Source organism: Nannobrachium achirus (genome assembly GCF_963921795.1).
Source record: "Nannobrachium achirus genome assembly, chromosome: 9".
In the NCBI taxonomy this organism is placed as follows: Eukaryota; Metazoa; Chordata; class Actinopteri; order Myctophiformes; family Myctophidae; genus Nannobrachium; species Nannobrachium achirus.
In genome coordinates this window covers 10,338,097-10,360,070 of record NC_137818.1, presented here as the reverse complement: position 1 = coordinate 10,360,070, position 21,974 = coordinate 10,338,097, and the positions used below count along the sequence as shown (strand labels likewise).

The window sequence follows — 21,974 nt, the reverse complement described above, 5'->3', positions numbered from 1 at the left end:
AATCTGAAAGAACCTGGAAAATGTGTTAGGACAATTAGAAGTACACTAGTATAGAGACATACATCATACACGTACTTCTTAAATACATTTGTGTCTTTTAAATAAACATTATTTAGTTGACTTTTATTTTGAAGGCTGGAGCTTCGCTTAATGCAGCCAGCTGGCAGGCCGGAAACGCTAATGCAGCTGACTTCACGGACCTGACAGTGACGGACAGTAGGCCTATTATAGGCTAGTCTATTCAAATAGTACGATTGTTCCTCAAACTCTTTAATTTCATTTATTTCATTACTCTGAAAGTGTACAAATGTGGTTCCATTTGTACACTGTCAGAGTTAACTTAACAGAGACCTGTAAGGGTCCATTTGGTTCCATTTGTAGGCTACACTGTCAGAGTTAACAGACCTGCAAGCCAAGGGTCCATTTGGTTCCATGTGTAGGCTACTCTGATTATAAGGGTCCATATGGTTCCATTTGCAGGCTGCTCTTTCAGAGTTACAGACCTGTAGTAAGGGTCCATTTGGTTCCATTTGTACACTGTCAGAGTTAACCTGTAATGGTCCATTTGGTTCCATTTGTAGGCTAGCCTACTCTCTCAGAGTTACAGTAAAAAAAAAAGAAAGATCATGTACAACAACACAATCTGTTTAGCCAGCTCCTTTCATAACTGAATCCATGTTTTTGTAATAATAATAGGCTAATAATAATAAGTGTCACCAATCAGCCAAAAAGGCTATAAAACACCAGCAACCTCTCTTGACCTTTTAAAGAAACGTTTTCAAAAGGAAGCCAACAGAGTAAATGTAATGTTTACACTTTTTTTTACCTAGTAATATGGTATAATATTACTGCTTTGGCAGAGTAATCCCTTACACTAATCGTTACTGGGTAAAGTAATAGACTAATACCAGTAAGACGCCTAAAGGGCGACCTTAGGCGACCTCGATTTTAGCAAATCTCTGAACATATATTTTTCAAAGCAAACTTTTGTAACTCAAATCTCTGCTTCTGGGGGTCCCTGGAACAACATATTCTGAGATGGGGGGGTCCACGGCCAATTGCATGGAATTTTGAGGGTGCCGTGCTGTGAGCTTGTATATCTGCTATTTTTCAATAGTTAAAGCATAACATAATGGTTAAAGTGGTTCAAGTCTCAACGCGACACAGATGCTTTCCAGGTCTTAAAGTGATCCCTGGCTAACACGACAAATATGCCTTTATACATTATAATTGTCCTCTATAACTACAATGTAAAATTAAAAACACCTTAATTATTTTATTTCTTCTAGAAATAGCTAATCTTTCACTCAATAGGGGAAATGCCCGTCACAAGTTGATGATGTCATAAATGTCATGTGTGATCTATCCCTATGGAATTTATGGCATGCATGTGCAAATAAAAACAAACTTAATACTTACTATGGTTAATATGAGCATCAAATCAATATTTCAAATGTGTTTTTTGCACATGCATGCCATAAATTCCATAGGGATAGATCACACATGACATTTATGACATCATCAACTTGCGACGGGCATTTCCCCTGTTGAGTGAAAGATTAGCTATTTCTAGAAGAAATAAAATAATTAAGGTGTTTTTAATTTTACATTGTAGTTATAGAGGACAATTATAATGTATTAAGGCATATTTGTTGTATTAGTCAGGGATCACTTTAAAGCAGAGGTGTCCAAAGAGTGGCCTGTGGGCCAATTGCGGCCCAAGGATGAATTTTATACGGCCCGCGGCTTCATTCCTATTGTATAAACGGCCTGCCAGCACCATCAAACAGGAATATTTTCCCAGAGTATAATTTGTCAGGATTCCTTCCCTGTTCCCTGTTGTCTCATTCTGAAGGGGTCAAAGAAAGCCTATTTTATTGTACGTTTTTACCTTGCAAGTCTGGTTACATTTGCTAATAAAGGCTGAGTAATTTGCGTTTTGTTCAGAGCACACACCTGACAAAATACCTTTGATAATGTTGTTGATGATGATAGTTAAAATCATTTAAATGCTGTGCATATGTACAGTATGGGACTTTGTTATGGTCTGAAAGTACATCGACCCTTGCGTGTTTCAATATATTCTAATGTGGCCCCCTTTGAAAAAGGTTTGGACACCCCTGTCTTAAGTGCAGTACTCTGCCCTTGTTTTCCAGGTGAGGGAGGATGCGGTGGTGTACGCTAGTGACTGTGTTTGTACTTGTTTTCCAGGTGAGGGAGGATGCGGTGGTGTACGCGGGTGACGGAGGTGGAGGTAAGCTGCACCCTGGGGAGCTGGTGCTGGAGGTGGAGGGTCTGGCGGTGTCCGGCCTGCCTCTCTACGACATCCTGGCCATCTTTAACAGCTGCACCAACGAGCCCGTCCGGCTGAAGACCGTCCGCCAAGGTAAGAACAAAGACTTTTTAATTTAGGAAGATATGCGTTCTCAATTGACCCTTTGTCAGCCTTCTGGTTGGTCCCTGTCTGACCAACCAGTGGGCTCTTTCTGCCTTGTTCTGCCCTGGTTCCACCCACCCTGGACACAATATGCGATGGAATGGCATGAACCTGTAGACACCGGAAGTCTGTTTACATTCCCCAATTGGTCGTCATCGGCCTCTCCGAGCGCTCATTGGCCGGGCTGCCCGTCAATCGGGTGAACTTCCGGTGAAATTCTCCCGGCGGAAGTAGCACCGTTCTATGCCGTGTCAGCCTATGGTCGTAACCAGGCTTTTCTCTTCGCAGATGAGTAAGCCTGGCTACGCGAGGCTAGGTTCCACCTTATAGTTGTTTTTTTGGAGCCTCTAGAGGCGACATGGATGGTACACAAATCCTACAAATGGTCTCCTAAAGTGGGCGCCGGCGTCAGATGTTTACTGGTGCTAGATCCCCAGAGAGTATGTTGCTGGGAGAGAGAAAGGTCGATGAAGTCGATTTTCTCTTGATTTCTGTCTCTGAGAAAAGTACTACTATTTTAGTATGAAAACGATCAGATCCAATATTTAGTTCAGTGACCGTGGAGCTAAAGAATGGTTCAGAAGCTGTGTTCACGTTGCCTGTTTACAGACCCTGTATCGCTAGCCACACCCCTTGAAAATGTTGTTTTGGAATAATGAAATGTCAATTCAGGCTGAGTGTCAGGCTAGTGTTCACGTTCACTCTCCCTTTGGAAATGAATAGACTCCAACCTGCTTCCAGTCTTGCTATTTCTCTCTTGACCGTGAGACCTTCTTTCTAGGCTTTCTACTGGTTATACCGAGTGAAGACCCGCCCTCGCTGCGGTTGCAGCCAATAGCATTAATGTCCGTTTGCATTTCGGGTATGGAAAGATGGCAGATTTGAAATCGCTGCAAAACAGGCTTCATTTATGGTCTGTAGAAACCAATGTTGTGACGCTGTTCATATAGTTTTTGGTCTATGTGTAAGACATGTTGACATGGACCCTCTGTTTACCATAGTAACAAGCTGCTGTGTGTGTGTGTGTGTGTGTGTGTGTGTGTGTGTGTGTGTGTGTGTGTGTGTGTGTGTGTGTGTGTGTGTGTGTGTGTGTGTGCGTGTGTGCGTGCGTGTGTGTTAAATGAAGCATAGCATTAGCTCATGCAGGACATGTGAGTCTCGCCCGCCCCAGCTGTAATCAGCTGTCCGTCAGATCCTTTACTCATTCTCTCAGATCTGCCGATCATTACATCACACTGTCATAATCCAATCAGAGCTCACGCCCAGTAAGGGATCTACAGTACATGGAAGATACAGACCTAATGCGAGGCGTTGTGAGCATGTAGATCTGCTATTTTCACAATTTCTGCCTCTAGTATTTGACAATTTGGCCAATGTTTAATTTGTCATTTTAGAGGTATTAAAACGTCCTTAAATGTGCAGATACCCTCTATACCAGGGGTCAGCAACTTTTTTAACATGAAGTGCCATGTTTACAATTTCTTGATAGTCAGTGTGCCATATCAAAAATTCAGTTTAATAACCAGTAAGACTCCGTAATCGGGAGAAAAGCGACCGTCAGGTCGCAGTGTGATTTTAGGGCAAAATGTGTAGGAGCAGTGTCCAAAAATGTGTTTGAAAAAATCAGCCTGATGGTGGCGCTATATGGGACAGATTCATGTTGAAGACATGAGTGTAGACCAAGTGTGTACCGATTTGCGTGATTTTAGGGCTGAATTTGTAGGAGCAGTGTCCAAAAATGTGTTTTACAAGAATCGGCCTTGTGGTGGCGCTAGAAGAGGGCCATGTGAGAACTGAGGGGTGGAGGTAGTGATTTGGCAGGCAAGGAGTGTGTGTGCAAATTTTGGCATGGATGGGGGTAACGGTGGCGGAGATATGAGAAGGGCAAAAGTGTTACGTGTGACTGACAGACTGACAGACAGACTGACTGACAGCCGGTGGAGGTTTTGCATCAACATAACATTTATTTTCTTTCTTTAGACATATTTTCTTTCACATCAGGTTGTAATGATCATTAGAGCAATAACCCACCTATCTCCCAGACTCCCTCCCCAGTCAGAGTTTGGAGTTAATTATGTGCAGGATATTCCCCTCCATCAGGCGCCCCGGCTGGCCAGGGGGAGGTAGTATAGAGACCAGGATTACTGCATTTTTTTGGTTAAGGCAGTGGTTCTCAACCTGTGGGTCGGGACCCCCAGAGGGGTCCCCAAATTATTTTGGGGGGTCCCCAGATGTTAAGCTAAATGTTAACATTGTTTTCTCACTCAACAGTAAACAAACCAACATAAAGTCGAAGTGTATAGAGGGTATCTGCACATATTTAAAGTGACAATTTAAGGACTTTAAAGACCTTTTTAGTACCTCTGGTCAAACATTGGTCAAATTGTCAAATATTAGAGGCTGAAATTGTGAAAATAGACGATCTACATGCTCACAACGCCTCGCAACGCGAGGCGTTGTGAGCATGTAGATCTGCTATTTTCACAACGGAATAGATCGAGTCAAACCAAATGTAATGCCAACTGATACAATTCCAAGTGCTTGTGCAGGGTGGGGGATCCCCAGTTAAAATATTATTATTTTGGGGGTCCCCAGTTAAAATATGATTATTTTGGGGGTCACTGCCTGAAAAGGTTGAGGACCACTGGGTTAGGGTACCTACTCTAGGAGAGACGAGGAGAACATGCAAACTCCACACAGAAAGGCGCTTTCGCCATCCCCACCTATAGGGTATGAGCACTAATGAAACCACTGACTCTGGCTACATGTATGTGAAGTAGGACAGAGGAACGGTTTGACTAGGAACCGTCCTGACATCCATGGTCCTGTTTTCCGCGCGGTTGCCATAGCGACCCGCGTTGACCTGTCAGGTCACGGATCCTTACAGTGGGTCACTTACACTTACGCGTGCACGCGGTGTTGAATTGAATATGTAGGACCGCGATGGAACCAAGTCCCCAGGACTTAGTTGTGTCATCCTTTTCCTAAAAGACTACAATGTGATTTTGTGGGATTAGAATCATGCTGGAAGAGGCGTGGTTTTTTGTCTGCTTTTTGTCCTTACATGTTTGTGTTTTGTGTTTTATGTTGGGATTCCTTGTTTGATTATTATTATTCAATGTCCTCACTAAATATTTAATACGCTATGTCACAGTTTATCATGTTGGTTTACACACACATGCACGTGTCGTACACTTACACACCTGTACTCTCATATCATCACTGTCCAGCAGAAACCTTGTATCGCCAAGTTTCACATTTCTCCAAATTTGCTAGTAAAGCCCTGCCTCATCATATTAGACTGTTGCACAAAACTAGTGAAAATGGTAGATTTACAAGCACGCAACACCTCGCACCGCGAGGCATTGTGGGCTTGTAGATCAGCTATTTTCACTATTTTAAATCATTTTTAAAATGATCAATACAATAAATGTCAATAAAAGTTTTGGACATACAAGGTTTCCACCCGACAGCGATATTTGACTGAAGACTAGGGATATAATAGTGTGTACACACACATTGGAGGCCAGCAGTATGTGACAGGTGTGTATACAGCGGTGAGAGAAATCATTAACAGTGTTACGTAACAGGGATGGTTTCACTGCAGCTTTTTATTGCCTTTTCTGATGAAATGAAATGCAGGTCCAATTAGTCAGTCACAGGTGGGAAGTGACTTACTTGCGTACATTTATGCAAGTGCTGTACTTAAATACACTTTAACCTCAAGGGATATTTTACTTTCAAACATGTTTGGGGTCATTGTGACCGCAGGTCGCATTTAGTATGAAAACCTGCAGATCATGTCTGCCCGTCCGTCTGTCCGTGCGTGCATCACGTCTCCTGTCACGCTCCATATATGGCCGTGATGTCATCAATATTAAGCACATATCTGGGAATTCCCATATACTGTATGGTCCAGTCGTCCGTCACGCCTCATGTCTCACTCCATATATGGCCAAGATCCAATATTAAGCCCATATCTGGGAATGTCCATACAGTACATGGACATATTGTGTCAGTCTCATGATAACCAGTGTGGTTGTGGGAGTCAAACTTGCAAATGAATTCTGTCCATGTCCCTTTTATGCCCATATATGGAGATCCCTGATGTCAGCAATATTAAGCCCATATCTGGGAATGATATGGACATATTGTGTCAGTCTCTGTTTCGCTTCTCGGCCTTAGAACGTGTTACTGGTTTTAACGTATACTCAGGATTTTGCGTTTCACGCCAGGCAGTTTTTCAGTTGCTTGATTCAATATTTAGAATAGATATTTAACATTCATTTCATCAGACACACCCCCTTACAAACCCATTGTGACTTCAAACTCCTTTTTACCCAATGATAGATTCATTGAAAACACCTGTCCTGTCAATCATGGGATAAAAAAAAAAAACTAAACAAAAAAAACACCTGTCCTTCGTTATGTTGGCTGATATTGTCCTTCTAATGTGTTGGGGGGATACAAATATCCAAATTATAAATACTGATTCAAGCGTCTTAAAAAAGCTGTCTGGGGTGCTCACAAACATTACAATGACCCCAAACATTCTGTCTGAGAGTGAAAGCCTGAACCCTTCTCCCTACCACGGCCATTAGTTGGGTCCTAAGTGCATGCCTGGCCTATCCAACCTAAGTCCTTATCTGTCTCGCACTGAGAGAGCACTCAGCCCCGAACCTCTCCCCCTTGTGGGTGTGTCCACTGAGCTGCTGTTTGGTTTGTCCTTGACGTTATGTGACATAATGAGCAGACTGTGCTTTTTTATTCATCGTCTAAACCACGGTTTCCCAAAACAGTGGGTCGTGTGGGTCATGGACACATTTTTATGGGTCCTTTATACTTAAAAAAAAAAAAAAAATCAACATGTCGTTTTTAATTATTATTATTTGAAAACATTTTCATTTTCAAAAAACCTTCCCCAAAAAGCTAAGATTTTATCATAAATAATATAAGTAATTCCATTAATAAATAAAATACATTTTAAGAAATGTCATAAATTAGAAGAAAAATAAATTAAGAAGTAGTGAAAATAGTGTGCTTGTAGATCTGCTGTTTTCACTAGTTTGTGTCCCGGGCAAACGCCTAATCTCTTATCTCTGTCTGGGAACCGCTTGTCTAAAATGACCTGGCAATTATTCTAAACAACAAGCCCTATCTTTGAACCGCTCTGCTCGACACTTCTGCATAATGCGTATGTTTACATCTGAAGGCTGAGAGGTCACCAGAGGCAACGACATACCAATGTTTAACCCATTAAGAACTTTAGGCCGACACACGCACGCACGCACGCACGCACGCACGCACGCACGCACGCACGCACACACGCACGCACACACCACACACACACACACACACACACACACACACACACACACACACACACACACACACACACACACACACACACACGTTCTCTCTCTATTTTCTGCCCCTCCAGCGCAGGCTGGAGCTGGTGCTCCCTGGACCTCCAGCCATCAGAGCAGAGGCCAGCGAGGGCCAGTCAGATATGTATCCGTCCTGGGAAGTTCATTTATCGCTCATAAACGTTTTCATGCCAAGGACCTCGAGAAACAGCGAATACAATTCCCGGCACCCGCCGTTACCTAACCATAACCTCAGTAAAACTATGCGCCGACGGTCCTACCTGCCGGTCTGTGCGGTGGCCGACGGTCCTACTTGTCCGTGCGGCGGCCCCGGTCCTATCTGCTGGTCCGTGCCGCGGCCGCTGGTCCTATCTGCCGGTCCGTGTGGCACTGCCGGTCCTACCTGCCGGTGCGTGTGTTCGAACTGCCGGTCCTGTTCTGAATCTGTGCCTGTCGCGGCAATTCCGGCAGACGCCGGTGCCGGGAAGTGTATTCACTCTTTCTGAGGACCTCTACAATATTTGCCAAGTGACTTCGGCGCTAGCCATGAGAGAGTATGAATTGACTTTTATAGAGCCGAAATAAATTCGGGTCGGGGAGCCATCCCGAACAGAATTACTTTTGTCTCCTTAGTGGACTATATGCATCGCCCCTAAAACTAAATTACATTTTTATTCTAAAGCAGGGGTCTTCAACGTTTTCAGGCCAATACCCCTTAGCTGAGAGGGAGATGAAGCAGGGACCCCCTCTATTTGTATAAATGTTGTGATGGAGATTCTCATCGATTTCATAGATACATTCATAGACTTGTTTGACACTTAACCACTTAGAATCTTAAATCGTCGATACTTAGTAAACTTGATCTTTCAATCTGTACTCTTTTTTTTTACCTCTACACCAAACCTATTTGGATTTGACAAAAATAGCTGATCTACAAGCTCTCAACACCTGGCGCTGCGAGGCGTTGAGAACTTGTAGATCTGCTATTTTTGGCTAAAGTTCTCCTCAGACTCAGAGTATAAGGATGCAAGGGTTCAAGTTGTTCATGTAAAATAATTATCCTATCACACAAGGATTTGGCGGCCCCCCTGTAGTAACTCTGAGGACCCCCTGTTGATGACCCCTGTTCTAAAGACTATGACTAAAACTGGCCTCCTGGCGTTGGCTGCATGATTCAGCAGATTCCCCTGGACTAATTAAAGGGGAGAAGCAGGTTCTCATATCGTACCTGAGTGAGAACTCACAGGACCTCTATTGTGCTTCACTCAGCCCGTCCGGGGCCCCTGGCCTGCGCCCAGCCACAGCCACAGCACGGGGCCCCTGGCCTGAGCGGAGCCACAGCCACAGCACGGCGGCGGATGGAAACCTTGTATGTCAAAAATGGATCTAGTGTAGTTTATTATTTAGTCACTTGCTTTTTGTTAAAGGTAGGGTAAGTTCTATTTTTTGGTTAAAACAAAAAAGTTTTTGTTAAAAGGTAAAAGCACTATATTCTGATAGTAGTCATTGTAGAGTGTTTGTTCAGTCACAGGAGTCACATGTAGGCTTGACAAACCTTGAGCCAATCAGGAGAGAGTACCCATTTATCAGCTTCATTTTTATCCACCTGTTTTCCAGCAAGACTTAACTGTAGCATTATTTGCGGGACACTTCCGGTTAACAGCAGACATACAAGCTCACGTCGCGTCGCAGATGCAACCGTTGTGAGCTTGTAGATCACACTCGGCTGCGACGCTGGGATGTTGGAAAGTTGTGGATAGTGTTCCAGTTCACATTTTGTCTGCTCACGTCTTTGTGTCATCACGTCCAATTACACTTGTTTAATCTGTTTCCTGTCTGTGTTCTCTGTCCTGATTGGATGAAATTGGTATCCTGACCTGAAATTTAGATTTTCTGTTTACTAAAGAGCTGGAGAGACATGGAGACTCCTCCTGTTACTGAACAGACACTCTATAGCAATGAGTACTATCAGAATAGAGCTATTTAACAACACATATTCTTTTAACCAAAGAAAATCACTTACCCAACTTTAATACTTTTCATTGGTTCAATATATATTAAAAAAAGAAAAGAAAAACACTTTAAAGGATTTAAAGGAAACTATACCCCTCCTTACCCTGTTGTAACTTTGAGGACCCCCTAGGCCTAGCGCACAGCAGATCTACAAGCTTGCAACACATCCCATTGTGACACATTGTGATATCGTAGATGGTTGAAATAGAGATACAAGGTTTCTGCGATATCGTCTCTGTCGAAACCTCATACGACCAAAGCTGTTACTTTTCAGCGTTCAAAATAGACACTTTTTTGAGCTTATAGATCTGCTACTTTTGATGCCTTTGCACGACGCTATTAGTGTGACCAAATAGCGCGCTAATTTACCAAAAAAACTAAAACTACAAAAAGTTTAAATGTTGGAGATAAGAGTTTTTTTCCAGGCAGCCCAGGTTGCTGTGGGCCCCAGACCAGGTGACTGTCTGTCGGGGACAGATCAGATCTCAATCCCTTCCTCTTCAGATTGCTCAGGGCTCTTATTACGGTGGCCAGGGCCAGGTCGCCATGCAGCCACAGGAGAAACTCTATCAGGTAGACGGGTTCAGTACCTGTCATGTTGCCAAGTCTGTCTGCTGTTGGGGGCAGAAACCGTTTATCTCCATATTCAAACTTTTTGTGTTTTTTCGTAAATTAGACTGATTATAATACCACAGCTCTCACAGTAAAGCTCGAAAAGTGGCACGAATCGATGTCTCATTGCTTATTTGAGCCTTGCTTCTTATGTCGGGTCATCCAGTTCATGTCAAGGATCCCCCAAATCAATGTGTGTTTGTCTGCAGATTCCCATCTGAAAATAGTTTGTGCTAGGGACCCCCACTATAACATTTTTGTTGTTACAATAGTTCAAAAATATTTAACTTTTTAGTCTTGCTCTACAAGCTGTTTTGAGCTTGTAGATCAGCTTTATTATTTATAATTCCAAGTAGTCAATGTACATTTTATGTTAGGGGCCCTATTTTCGTCCCTGCCTTGCCCCATATCCCTAAACTCTTTTGCCATTTTTTACTATTTAGAAAAACATTTTTAAATATACTGTAGCGGATCTACACGCTCACAGCGTTTCGATATGGATTGGCTATTTGAAGTATTTGTAAATGTTTTTTAATTTTTTTTATTTTTCAAAATATATAAAAAAGGCAAAGAAGTTTAAGGATAAGGGAGAAAATCCAGCTCTATGACCCAAGTGGTAAAAACTGGTCGCTTCAAATCTTTTGTGCTCGTTTTGCGTCGAACCTGGCTGCCGCCAAACCTGTTTCTCTCTCAAAACCTGGCAACCCTGCTTGCTCTGTACGATGGAGTATAAAAATGTGAACTCTGAACACCTGTGTGTGTGTGTGTGTGTGTGTGTGTGTGTGTGTGTGTGTGTGTGTGTGTGTGTGTGTGTGTGAGTGTGAGTGTGTCTGTACTTCTCTGGAATGCAGCGACAAGCCCTCAGGTCGCAGCACACACACACGTCTCTTTTTTCTTCTTCTCAGAATGTCACTGCAGTGTTCTTGTGTGTCTTGAGATGGCATGGTGGAATATTACACATCTCAGATCTCAGATCTCTGTGGTATTGTTGTGTGCGGTATGCAGGGCGTGTTTGGCTTTTTAGTTTGGCTTTTTAGTTTGGTATTACTCTTGTGTTCAGATCTAGGGTATATGTGTAAGCTGTGCAAATAATGTTTGAAGAAGTTGGAGAGGAATTTTAGTCAGAGGTATGCACACCGTGTTGGTTGAGAGGTTTCCATGAACGTCATTGTTCATTTGTGTGCAAGTGTTTTACTGCATTAATGCTTAACAACCCTGCTTCATATACCAGAGCTGTAGAATAGAACAGTCCCCACTCCTTTCTGTGTTTTATTGTCACATTATGTGTGTACAGTATATACTGTAACAACTAGGGAGCAGTGAGCAGCCATTGGATTCTATGGTGCTCGTGCTGACCTGGTCTGGAATCGTACCTGGTACAAGCAGGGGCTCTGGCTCCTAGGGATGGGACGATATGAAAATGTCATATCGCGATTATTGTGACAAAAGAAATTTACGATATTATCGCGATAATCAAAATCCATTATGCTGGGGCCTAACATTTGCCCAAAAATAGCAGATAAAGCTCACAACAAACGCGACGCGTTGTGAGCTTGTAGATCGGCTATTTTTTGGCAAATACATTTAATTGAGTGTGGAAAAAAGACTGTATCAAGTACGTATATATATAAGTACCAGAGGGTTTAAGTGGTACCGGATATGCGGCAAATAAAAGGTGAATTGATCCCAGTGCATGACGGAGGACGATATCACGATAAAATAAATCTCCACAATACGATTATCGTGAGTGTTATTTATCACGATAAACGATAATATCGCTTATCGTCCATCTCTACTGGCTCCCCAGGCGGGCTCACTAACCACTCAGTTATGGACGCCCCTATATTGGGTATAACCCCAACGCTCGCCCCAAAACACACTGAAGTTTAGGGATAATTTAAGGGCTATACCGGCAATTAATTACTGTATGTCGTATTCAGATATCGATTTCAGATCCAGAAATGTGTCCTGCTCCTTATCCAAGCGACAGTCATCCCCATCCTTGGTGCTCGCTTAAATCAACTGATCCAGAATGCTCTTCAGTCTTCCCATGCCCCCCCCTCCCCCACCCTTTCTGTGTCCTCTTCACTGTCTCACAGTTCCTGCCCCACAGCTGTCCGCGTTTTTGCCATTCAGTCTGAGCTCAACGGTGGGGGGCGCGGGGGTGTGGGGTGACGGAGGCGCGCCATCTCAAGCGGACTTGAGCAACGTGAGACAACGCTGAGCGAGCTAAAGCGAGCGAGTCGCTGTGTCGAGCACTGCGAAGTTCGCTTGAGCCGACTCAGTGCTGTTAGAAGTTGTAAACCAGGGGGCCAGAATAGCCCCCCCCCCCTCTCGTCCCCCACCGTTGTGCTCAGACTCGTTGGGAAACGCCTGGTCGCGTCCAGAACACTGGACACTGATGACCTACAAGGCAGTCAATGGAATGCTCCCATTACCTTCAGGACATGAATCATTCCACGCCCCACAATACTTTTACTGCTCACGTTTAGCTCACACAGGATGTGTCCCTCCCTTCTCTAACGCCAGTGGTTCACAACCCTTTCAGGTGGTGACCCCAGCGTGCACGCACGCACGCACGCAGGCACACACACACACACACACACACACACACACACACACACACACACACACACACACACACACACACACACACACACACACACACACACACAGACACACACACATACACACACACACACACACACACACACACACACACACACACACACACACACACACACACACACAAAAGAAAAAGGTCATATTTGAACTGGAGATCCTCCAAAATAATCATATTTGAATCTTATTTGCACTGGGAATTCCCACCCCCCCACCCTGACAAGCACTTTGTAGGATTGTAGGAGTTCAGGCATTTACATCTAGTTTGACCCTGTTCCATAGATACATGTTGTGGAAATAGACTGTGAGTTGTTGTGAGCGTGTAGATCGGCTAATTTATCTGTCTGTCTGTCTGTCTGTCTGTCTGTCTGTCTGTCTGTCTGTCTGTCTGTCTGTCTTTATTTTGGGTTAAACATGATCAAATCTCTCCCCACTGACCACTAGCGGTCCATGGACCTCTGGTTGAGAACCCCTGCTGTTACACTGAGTAATTGTCCAGCAGTAAATCTGCTATAGTACAGAACAGGAGATGTAAGGACTTTGCCCCGGCGCTGTATAGCTGCAGCTCTTATCTCCTGTCTCTGAGTCTCCCAGTCGGCCCAGAGGTGAAGGACCTTGTTCAGCAGCATTGTCTTGCCTTCCCCCGGCACGTCTCTGCTAGCAGAGCGCTAAATAATGGCACCGTGTCTCTTGTTTAGTCAAAAGAAGATTTGTGTAACAAGTCACGGAGCCTTGATTTATTATTATTTTCTTTAGGGATAATTGTGGTCGAGGCCTCTGACAGGCCCCCCTCTGACATGACAAGCCCCCCTTGACAAGCCTCCATTGATGGCGCAAACTAAAATCTGTCTCAAGACATAAATACAGATGATGATATACTATAACTTCAGTATACATTAGTATCATTGGTAACACTTTTTGAAGGAAGTGAGAAGAGATCCAACGTCTCTCCAATATGGCTGCTGTGCGTATAGTGTGTGCCAGCGGCTACGTCATTGTAGTCCTTAGCGGCCATTTCTTGGGTCAAAACACAGGTGTTTCAATTGTTTGATTACATAGAACTAATGCTATAGTCTAATCAGAACACCTGTGTAAGGCTGTGTTTACCCAAGAAATGGCCGCTCTTAGAACTACATTTGGCACACCCTATAGCCTGTTCCTTCGTAGTGGAAACGGTGGCACAAGTAGGTGGTGTGGAGCCATGCCAATGGAAATGCGTCTTTTAAAGTGAGCCCTGGACATCTACAGAGTAGCTCTGCCTCTGCCAGACAGCTAGAGTACAGATGGTCTGCTAAACGGGAATGGGATAGGATAGGATGGGTGCCAGACATTCCCACTGGGCAGTGCAGTGGGACCAGCACGTTCCTGGTACACCCCGCTGACTCATCCCAGAAGGCCTTGACTTTTGTAACATTGACGCCGCGACGTTTCCTCTCAAACGTTCAAATGAGCAAAGATTTCTTTTCGGTATGAGTGTGTGATAGGAATGAACTAGACATGAGAATGAACTTAAGAATGCAATAGTCTGACACTGTAACCAGCAACAGGATAAGACACAATAGATCTCCTTCTCATTTCTGGCACCACAATCAGTTTTAACCCATTCAGAACGGGTACACAATTTGTGTTTCATTATTTTATGCTTTAACTATTGAGAAATAGCAGATACACAAGCTCACAGCGCGGCACCGAGTGCCGCGCTGCAAGCTTGTAGATCTGCTATTTTTGAAAAATCTTGAATATTTGAATTTTGACCCAATCCTTCTAAGATTTTTGGAAAAAAAACCTATGTTTCTATGTCAGCAATCTGGCCAGCCATCGTCAAAGAAAAGGTCCTTTTCACTTAAATGGAGCTCAGTTAGTCTGTTCTTGAGAGACTGTCAGTGGTGGTCAAACCTTTTCATGTGAAGGACCCCCAAAATGATATTTATTTGGCCACAGACCCCCATTTATAATATCTAGTTCCAGGGACCACCCAAAAGCAAAATTTGAGTTACAAACGTTCGCTTTGAAAATACATATAATCAAAGATTTGCACACATTTTCACGACTTTAAAAAAAATAGCAGATCTACAAGCTCGCAGCGCGGCACTCGGTGCCGCGCTGTGAGCTTGTATATCTGCTATTTTTCACTGGTTAAAGCATTCAATAATTCTAGGCCCTAAATGGGTTAAAGCTGGTACACTTGCCTTTCTTGGTCACTGAAATAATATTATGTCTCAACTCAAGTCTCTCATTATAGCGCTTGGTTTAGTTTAGAAGGCTTGAACATACATTTGGGGGGAGGGGGGTTAAATGTTTTGGGGAGGAGACCTTTTTTCTGTTGTGTTGATCTGTGAGAAAAATCTGTGAGGTTTTTTCGGACCGTATAGCTCCACCGTGTCTGTCACGTCACGTCACACTTTTGGCCCTACTCTTATCTCCGGCACCGTTGCCCCTATCCATGTCAAACCTTGCACACACACTCCTTGGCTGGCAAACCACAACCTCCGCCCCTGATTTCTCACATGCCCCTCTCGCCACCATGAGGTTGCTTTTTGCAGACAACATATGCATCTCCCGATTAGGGAGTCTTACTGGTTTTCTTAACTAAGAATACTTGTAAGTTTTCATCAAGTTGTACATGTCCGGCCTTCCAGGCTTCTGGTATTGGTACAACAAAGCTCTACATGGATGTCAATGGAAGGAAGGGACTTTCCATCTACACTCCTTTGTGTTAATGCTGTAATCCATCTGCAGTGCTCTCATATGTGTGAGTGTGTGTGCGTTTGCGTGTGTGTGTGTGTGTGTGCGCGCTTTGAATGACCTTATACTCACTGTGAGCTCATACACCAATGAGCTCACTGTGAGCTTGTAGATTGACTATTTTTGGACATTTCTGAAAACCTTAAAAAAAAGAAATCCTACTGCATAATTGCAGATAATCGACGACGAATAGTCGTCAAAGAGGGAGAGAGAGAAAGGTATGTTCAGGATGAGGGATGGGGACCCACATGCATTTGGGTCCCCATCCGGAATCAATTGGGGTACATTTATTGTAATCAAATTAGCACTTTTGTTGCTATCAATTAAATCTCTTTGAAGGTCCGTGATGCCATGGTCTCCATAGACTTCCATGTAATTCATAGTGCACGGATCATGCACTCCCATGCCTAGATCATGCACCACGTGTGTGCACGCTGTTCACAGCTTTCAAACAAAAAATCGTGACATGAAATGTTCGTATTGTCCCATCCCTAGTGACACTGTTCAACATACTACGTGTAGTATGAAGTAGGGCATTAATCCAGCTATTAGCAGGCAGTCACTGAGTAGGGACTGCTCTGACCCACTGCCTCAGGGTGGCTGATGATGTCTGTCTGTGTGTCTCTGATGTACGTAGTTACCATGCACCACACCTCCATCGAGATGAAAGACGGTGGTGTAGCTAGAACGTTAGCACACCTCCCACAATGGTGTAAAGTAACTAAGTAGTGTGGCGTAGTCTTTAGTATAAGGTGTGACATTATGATGACATGTACTGTATTCATTCAAGCACTCTTTTAGGTATTTCTTTTTTTTACTTTCTTCAGTATTTACAATAGAGGGTATGCGTGTGACATCATCATCATACCCAGAGGTTATGCGGGAACGCATAACCTCTGTCAAAAAACTACTTTCTGGCCTTGACAGCCCATACATCCAAACAGAAAAGTCCTACCTGATTGCATTAAACAATGTTAAACTATGTTGAACTCACTTTGCCATTCACTTTATGCATGCACGTACTCTCTATTGTCAATACGCTTACTTCTACTCAGCTACATCTCAGAGGCATGTGTTGGGCTTTTATAGGCAACTACACTAGCAATTTCCCAGAATGGCATCTTTAGTTACTTTCTAGATTTTGATTATTACAAACCACCACAAGCTGAAAGACTCATCAGTTGGTCTCTAACGCGACATGTTTCGAGCTTATAGATCGGCTGCCGTCACTCCACAAGTCCATCGTGCGGCGAAGTATATAAAACGACTAAAACCAAATCAAAAGTATGAACACTGCAACCCCATGACCATTTAGAATGAGAAAAAAAAAGAAACGTCACACGGGGGAAAGCGCCGTGTTTAGGACAACGTTGCTCCATAAATGTTTGGCATCTTTCCCAGGTGCAGCGCAGCCTGGTCATCTTCCCTCTGATCTCCTCATCAGTGTCACAGAGGCGGTGGTTCCTGTTAGTCACACTGGAGCTCTGCATGGACGGACCCATGCTGCTAGCACTGACCTCTGGGGCTTAGCACTCACACACACCCACCACAGGACAGGGGTGTAAAGCAGTGCTTTGTTTTGATTGATTGATTGATTGATTGATTGAAGACTTTATTAGAAGTTTGCATAGGAAAAGGTACAGTTTCATGACGGTACAGTTCACTGGTACAAGGTCTACTAAAAGGAGATCCATGAAAAGACTAAGCTTATTTCCACTGGAAACCATTGAAGTATCTCATATAACATTGAATGACAGACAAATAGAACACAGTACTATGCAGTAGTACTTCTCAAACTTCCACATTTCAAGGTCCTCCCCTTAACTCTGGCAGTGTACAAAATGGAACCAAATGAACCCGTCAGGGTTCATTTGGTTCCATTTGTACAGACATTTGTACAGACCCCCATAGAGGAACCTACAGAGTCCCTGGAATCCATTTTGAGAACCACTGGTGTAAAGTAATACATACATGTACACGAATACTGTAGGTACCTTTGGCACGCAAGCCTGCACACACACACACACACACACACACACACACACACACACACACACACACACACACACACACACACTTATACAGTCCTAAGGGTGAGAAGCACGGATCAGCTACAGGTCAGCTATATCCATACTGTATCTGGATTCCGTGAGGTTTGATTTTGATTTGATCTTTATTTATCTTGAACAAATAAAACAGTACGGAAAACTATACATCACCATCATCGCAGTTTCAAAACGATTGTGTTCAAGAAGGGACCGGGAGAAGCAAACGCTTATTTTGTCCGGCCCCCTTCATACCATGATAAATATAAAAACATATTATACAAAAGGTAAAATATTATTACAAAAGGTAATACAATAGTAATAATACCTTAAAAACAATTACCTAAATGTACACACAGTGACTGAATTGCTCATAAAAGTAATAAAAATACATATCATCAGATGTTGAGATCAGATGTAGCTCCATACAGTATATGGAGATCTATAGGTGATCTCCATATCGTCTCCATGTACAGTATGGCTATTCAGGGTTTGATGAGGTCAGCGTTGTGATCTTCATATACATGGAGATCAAGGTGATGATGATGGTCAGCTCCACTTTCTGTCTTGGCCATTTATGGAGCGTGACGTGAGGGGTGACTGACACGCGGGAAATGCGTGACTGACGCACGGGAGATGTAGGCTTTCATAGTAAATGCGACCTACGGTCGCAATAATCTTTTCTTCACAACCCATTGCTTTGGGCAACAGTGGTGCGTCATGAACCATGCTGGTTCTCACCTGTCCGGAGCGCTCAGGTCTACAGAGCCATGAGGAACCTGTTCCAGACACTCCGGGGGTCAACGTCCTGCAGACAGCAGATCATGGGAATCTGACAGAAGCTCTTCCTAAACCTAACACTAAAGCCTCCCCTGATCAAAGCACGCCACCGTCACATCCATTACACCCACAGCGTTCCATGTGGCTCTGGTAATATGCAACACATGCCATGGGTTTTTAAAGCGTAGCCATGTTGACAGCCAGGTGATTTAAGAAGGTGGATTCCGGGCCGGGGTTTCTGTGAAGAAAAAGCGCCCCCAGACAGCAGACACCATGATATACTGTCTGTAGGGTTGAACCCTGAGATGGACAGAAACCCAGGGACGGACTAAAAGGTGTTTAAAGAATGTCTGGGGCTTACGTAAACTGAAGTGTGGCCTACATCTGGCCTAGACGTGGCCTACATCTTGGCACAAGCCTCTCAAAGTTTGTTGTACGTACGCCCAATGTCGATGTCCCTCTGATCAGTGTTACGTCATAGTGCATCCATATCTCCAGATGTTTTTTATTCAGACCTTTATTTATTCAGAGAAGGCCATTGAGAACAATCTCTGTTTTTCAAGGACGCCACAGGGGCAACCACACTAATATTAATAATTCACTAGTAAGACGCTTCAGGGCTTCATGTCGTAGCCATCTGGCCAGTGATGTATATCGGACCAGTTACCCATATATGGAGACCCCTGGTACCCATTATGGAGATATGTGAGAGGCCCAAACATGCTTACTCAGTTATTCGTTATGTGAAAGTTCTATGAAGTCTATGACATCTGACATCATACATACAATCCCTTTCATGCCTATACATGGAGATCTCTGTAGAACCGGCCACACAGATATGGGCTGTCTTGGCCATCTGTCTTGGCCATATATGGATTCTGTTAGTGTGGTATGTGGCCGATGTGGCCTCCATATATGGGCATTCCCATATGAAGTCCTGTTAGATATGGGCTTAATATTGATGACATCAGGGAACTCCATATAGGGGCATAAAAGGGATTCTGTTAGTGTTGTTCCCCTGACATCACGTTGAAGTTGGAGCATGAATCTGTCAGAGTGGCAAACCCTTTCTGTTGGAGTGGTTCCCCTGACATCACAGTGATGTCAGAGCATGATGTCAGAGCGGCAAACCCATAGACCTTACAAAAGTGTACACGTCCAAACGGACGGACTGACGGACGGACGTATAACGGACAAGCTGCGACGGTTCTGATAGTAAACTGCCACCTACGGTCGCAACTAGAAATACCGTTCCTACGAAACAGTGTGGGCTCGCTGCTCCCTCATTGGCTAAAGGCCCTGCCTTTGTACTGTTGGCCAGTTTTTTGAGGAGAATAACCTGAGTTTATAAAGATTTGGGACTGGCCTGGGAGAACAAACGCTTTCAGCGTAGTGGTGGTGATCAAGAACGCTGCTCCCTCATTCGCTAAAGCCCCTGCCTTTGTACTGTCGGGGTAATTTTTTTGAGGAGAGTAAACTTTACTTTTCCTATTTTAAAACCTTTTTTTGGTGTCCCACCAGCACCTTCTATCCTCACAAAGTTCTATTCTGACCATTGTGTCTTTCTCAGTTTATGGGCAGATCTATGTAAGCAGGTCTCAAAACGGGCTGTCTGATTTTCTGCAGATGACATCATCGGTCGACCTTCTGCTACTGCTGTGCTGTGTGCTGTGCTGAGTGGGGGTTGGGGAGGGGTGGGCAGGCCTGAGCAGGAGGCAGGGAGGAGCTGGGAGAGGTTTGGGGAGGGGGGTGGGCAGGCGAGGATGAGGGTGGAGCCAAAACTGTGGGGCCCAAACTGGCTCAATAGCTTCCTCTCCCACTCAGGCCAAGGTGGTACTGCAGCTGAAAAATGCTCTGAAAGCCAAGCAGAAATGACAGGGGATCTGTATTCAGGAGTGGTAATTTAGCCTCAAACCTTTTGAAAAACGTTTTTGGGACATAAACAATATGATATAAATGATTTTTAAATGAATGGTGTATCACCTATAACATACTGGTCTCGCCTTTCAGGTCGGACTTGTTGGTGGTGATGTCACCAAGAACACTGCTCCTCATTGGCTAAAGGCCCTGCCTTTGTACTGTCGGTCATTTTTTTTAAGTATAACATACTGGTCCTGTCCTGACGAGCCCACAATAATAATATTAATTAACTAGAAATACTGTTCCTACGAAACAGTGTGGGCTCGCATAGAACACCATGTATGGGCCCACACCGCTGCCTTTGTACCGTCGGCCAGTTTTGAGGAGAATAACCTTACTATATAAAGATTTGGGAGAACAAACTTCTTCTAAACATTACTATAACAGAGGGGGCGTAAAGTATAGCATAACATATTGATATAACATACTGGTCTCGAGCCAACGTGTTGTTGTCATGGTCGCACTTGTTGGTGATGATGTCACCTAGAACGCTGCTTCCTCATTGGCTAAGGGCCCTGCCTTTGTACTGTCTGTAATTTTTTTGAGGAGAATAAACTTGACCTATAAAGATTTTGGATAATAGAGGGGGCGTAAAGTATAGCATAACATACTGATACAACATACTGGTCTCGACTCTTGAGCCAACGCGTTGTTGTTATGTATATCAGGCTGCACTTGTTGGTGATGATGTCACCTAGAACGCTGCTCCTCATTGGCCTGCTTTTGTCATTTCTTTGTGGAGAATAAACTTGACCTATTGGTACAACATACTGGTCTCGCCTTTCAGCGAGCCCACAATTAATACTCTTCATTTGCAAATTAAACATTGGCCAAAATGTCAAATATTAGAGGCAGAAATATTGAAATAGCCACGCAAGCCCAAACCATCAGCTTTGTGGATTGGTTCAACTTTATGTGACGTTTGAGCCACTGAACCAATATAAGTGGTAGGGCACACAATAGGACTCCATTCTGTTACACAACACTTTAGTTGTCCAGTTTAATCCTTGGAGGAGCGCTTGTGAGAAATGTTTTGCTGGATGCTGCATCTGAACGGAGGACCTAATGTACGTGGTGGTCAAGCTTCTATTGTCGTGGGAGACAAAGTTTACTTCTTTGGATGGATCAGGAACAACGTGAACCTTGAAGTTCATGTCTTCAACACTGTGTCTTTGCGCTGGAGGGATTTGACAACTGGTAGAGCAGAATGTCACCTTGAAGTTCCCAATCTCTGCAGCCACACTCATGCAGTGTTGATAGAATATATCATCTACATCTGGGTTAGTATTAATTATAACACACACAAGTACTGTAACATGATTTATGCATTTGATGTCGACACCCACAGATGGTTCAAGCCCACGGTTTCTGGACCTGCCCCAGAGGGGAGGTTTGGCCACTCAGCCTGTGTCTTGGGGAAGGTCATATATGTTC

General features: G+C 43.9%; 1 protein-coding gene across 1 annotated transcript in view; it reads left to right on the top strand.

The window, feature by feature from the left end:
- The window catches only part of LOC308291914 (membrane-associated guanylate kinase, WW and PDZ domain-containing protein 1-like), a gene marked incomplete at its 3' end in the record, with an annotated part of 183,682 nt that overhangs the window by 5,685 nt on the left and 156,023 nt on the right, over nucleotides 1-21,974 (top strand). The window contains exon 2 of the mRNA XM_080734060.1: nucleotides 2,212-2,386. Coding sequence (XP_080590186.1) covers nucleotides 2,212-2,386 — 175 coding nt within the window. The remainder of the gene's footprint in view (nucleotides 1-2,211; nucleotides 2,387-21,974) is intronic.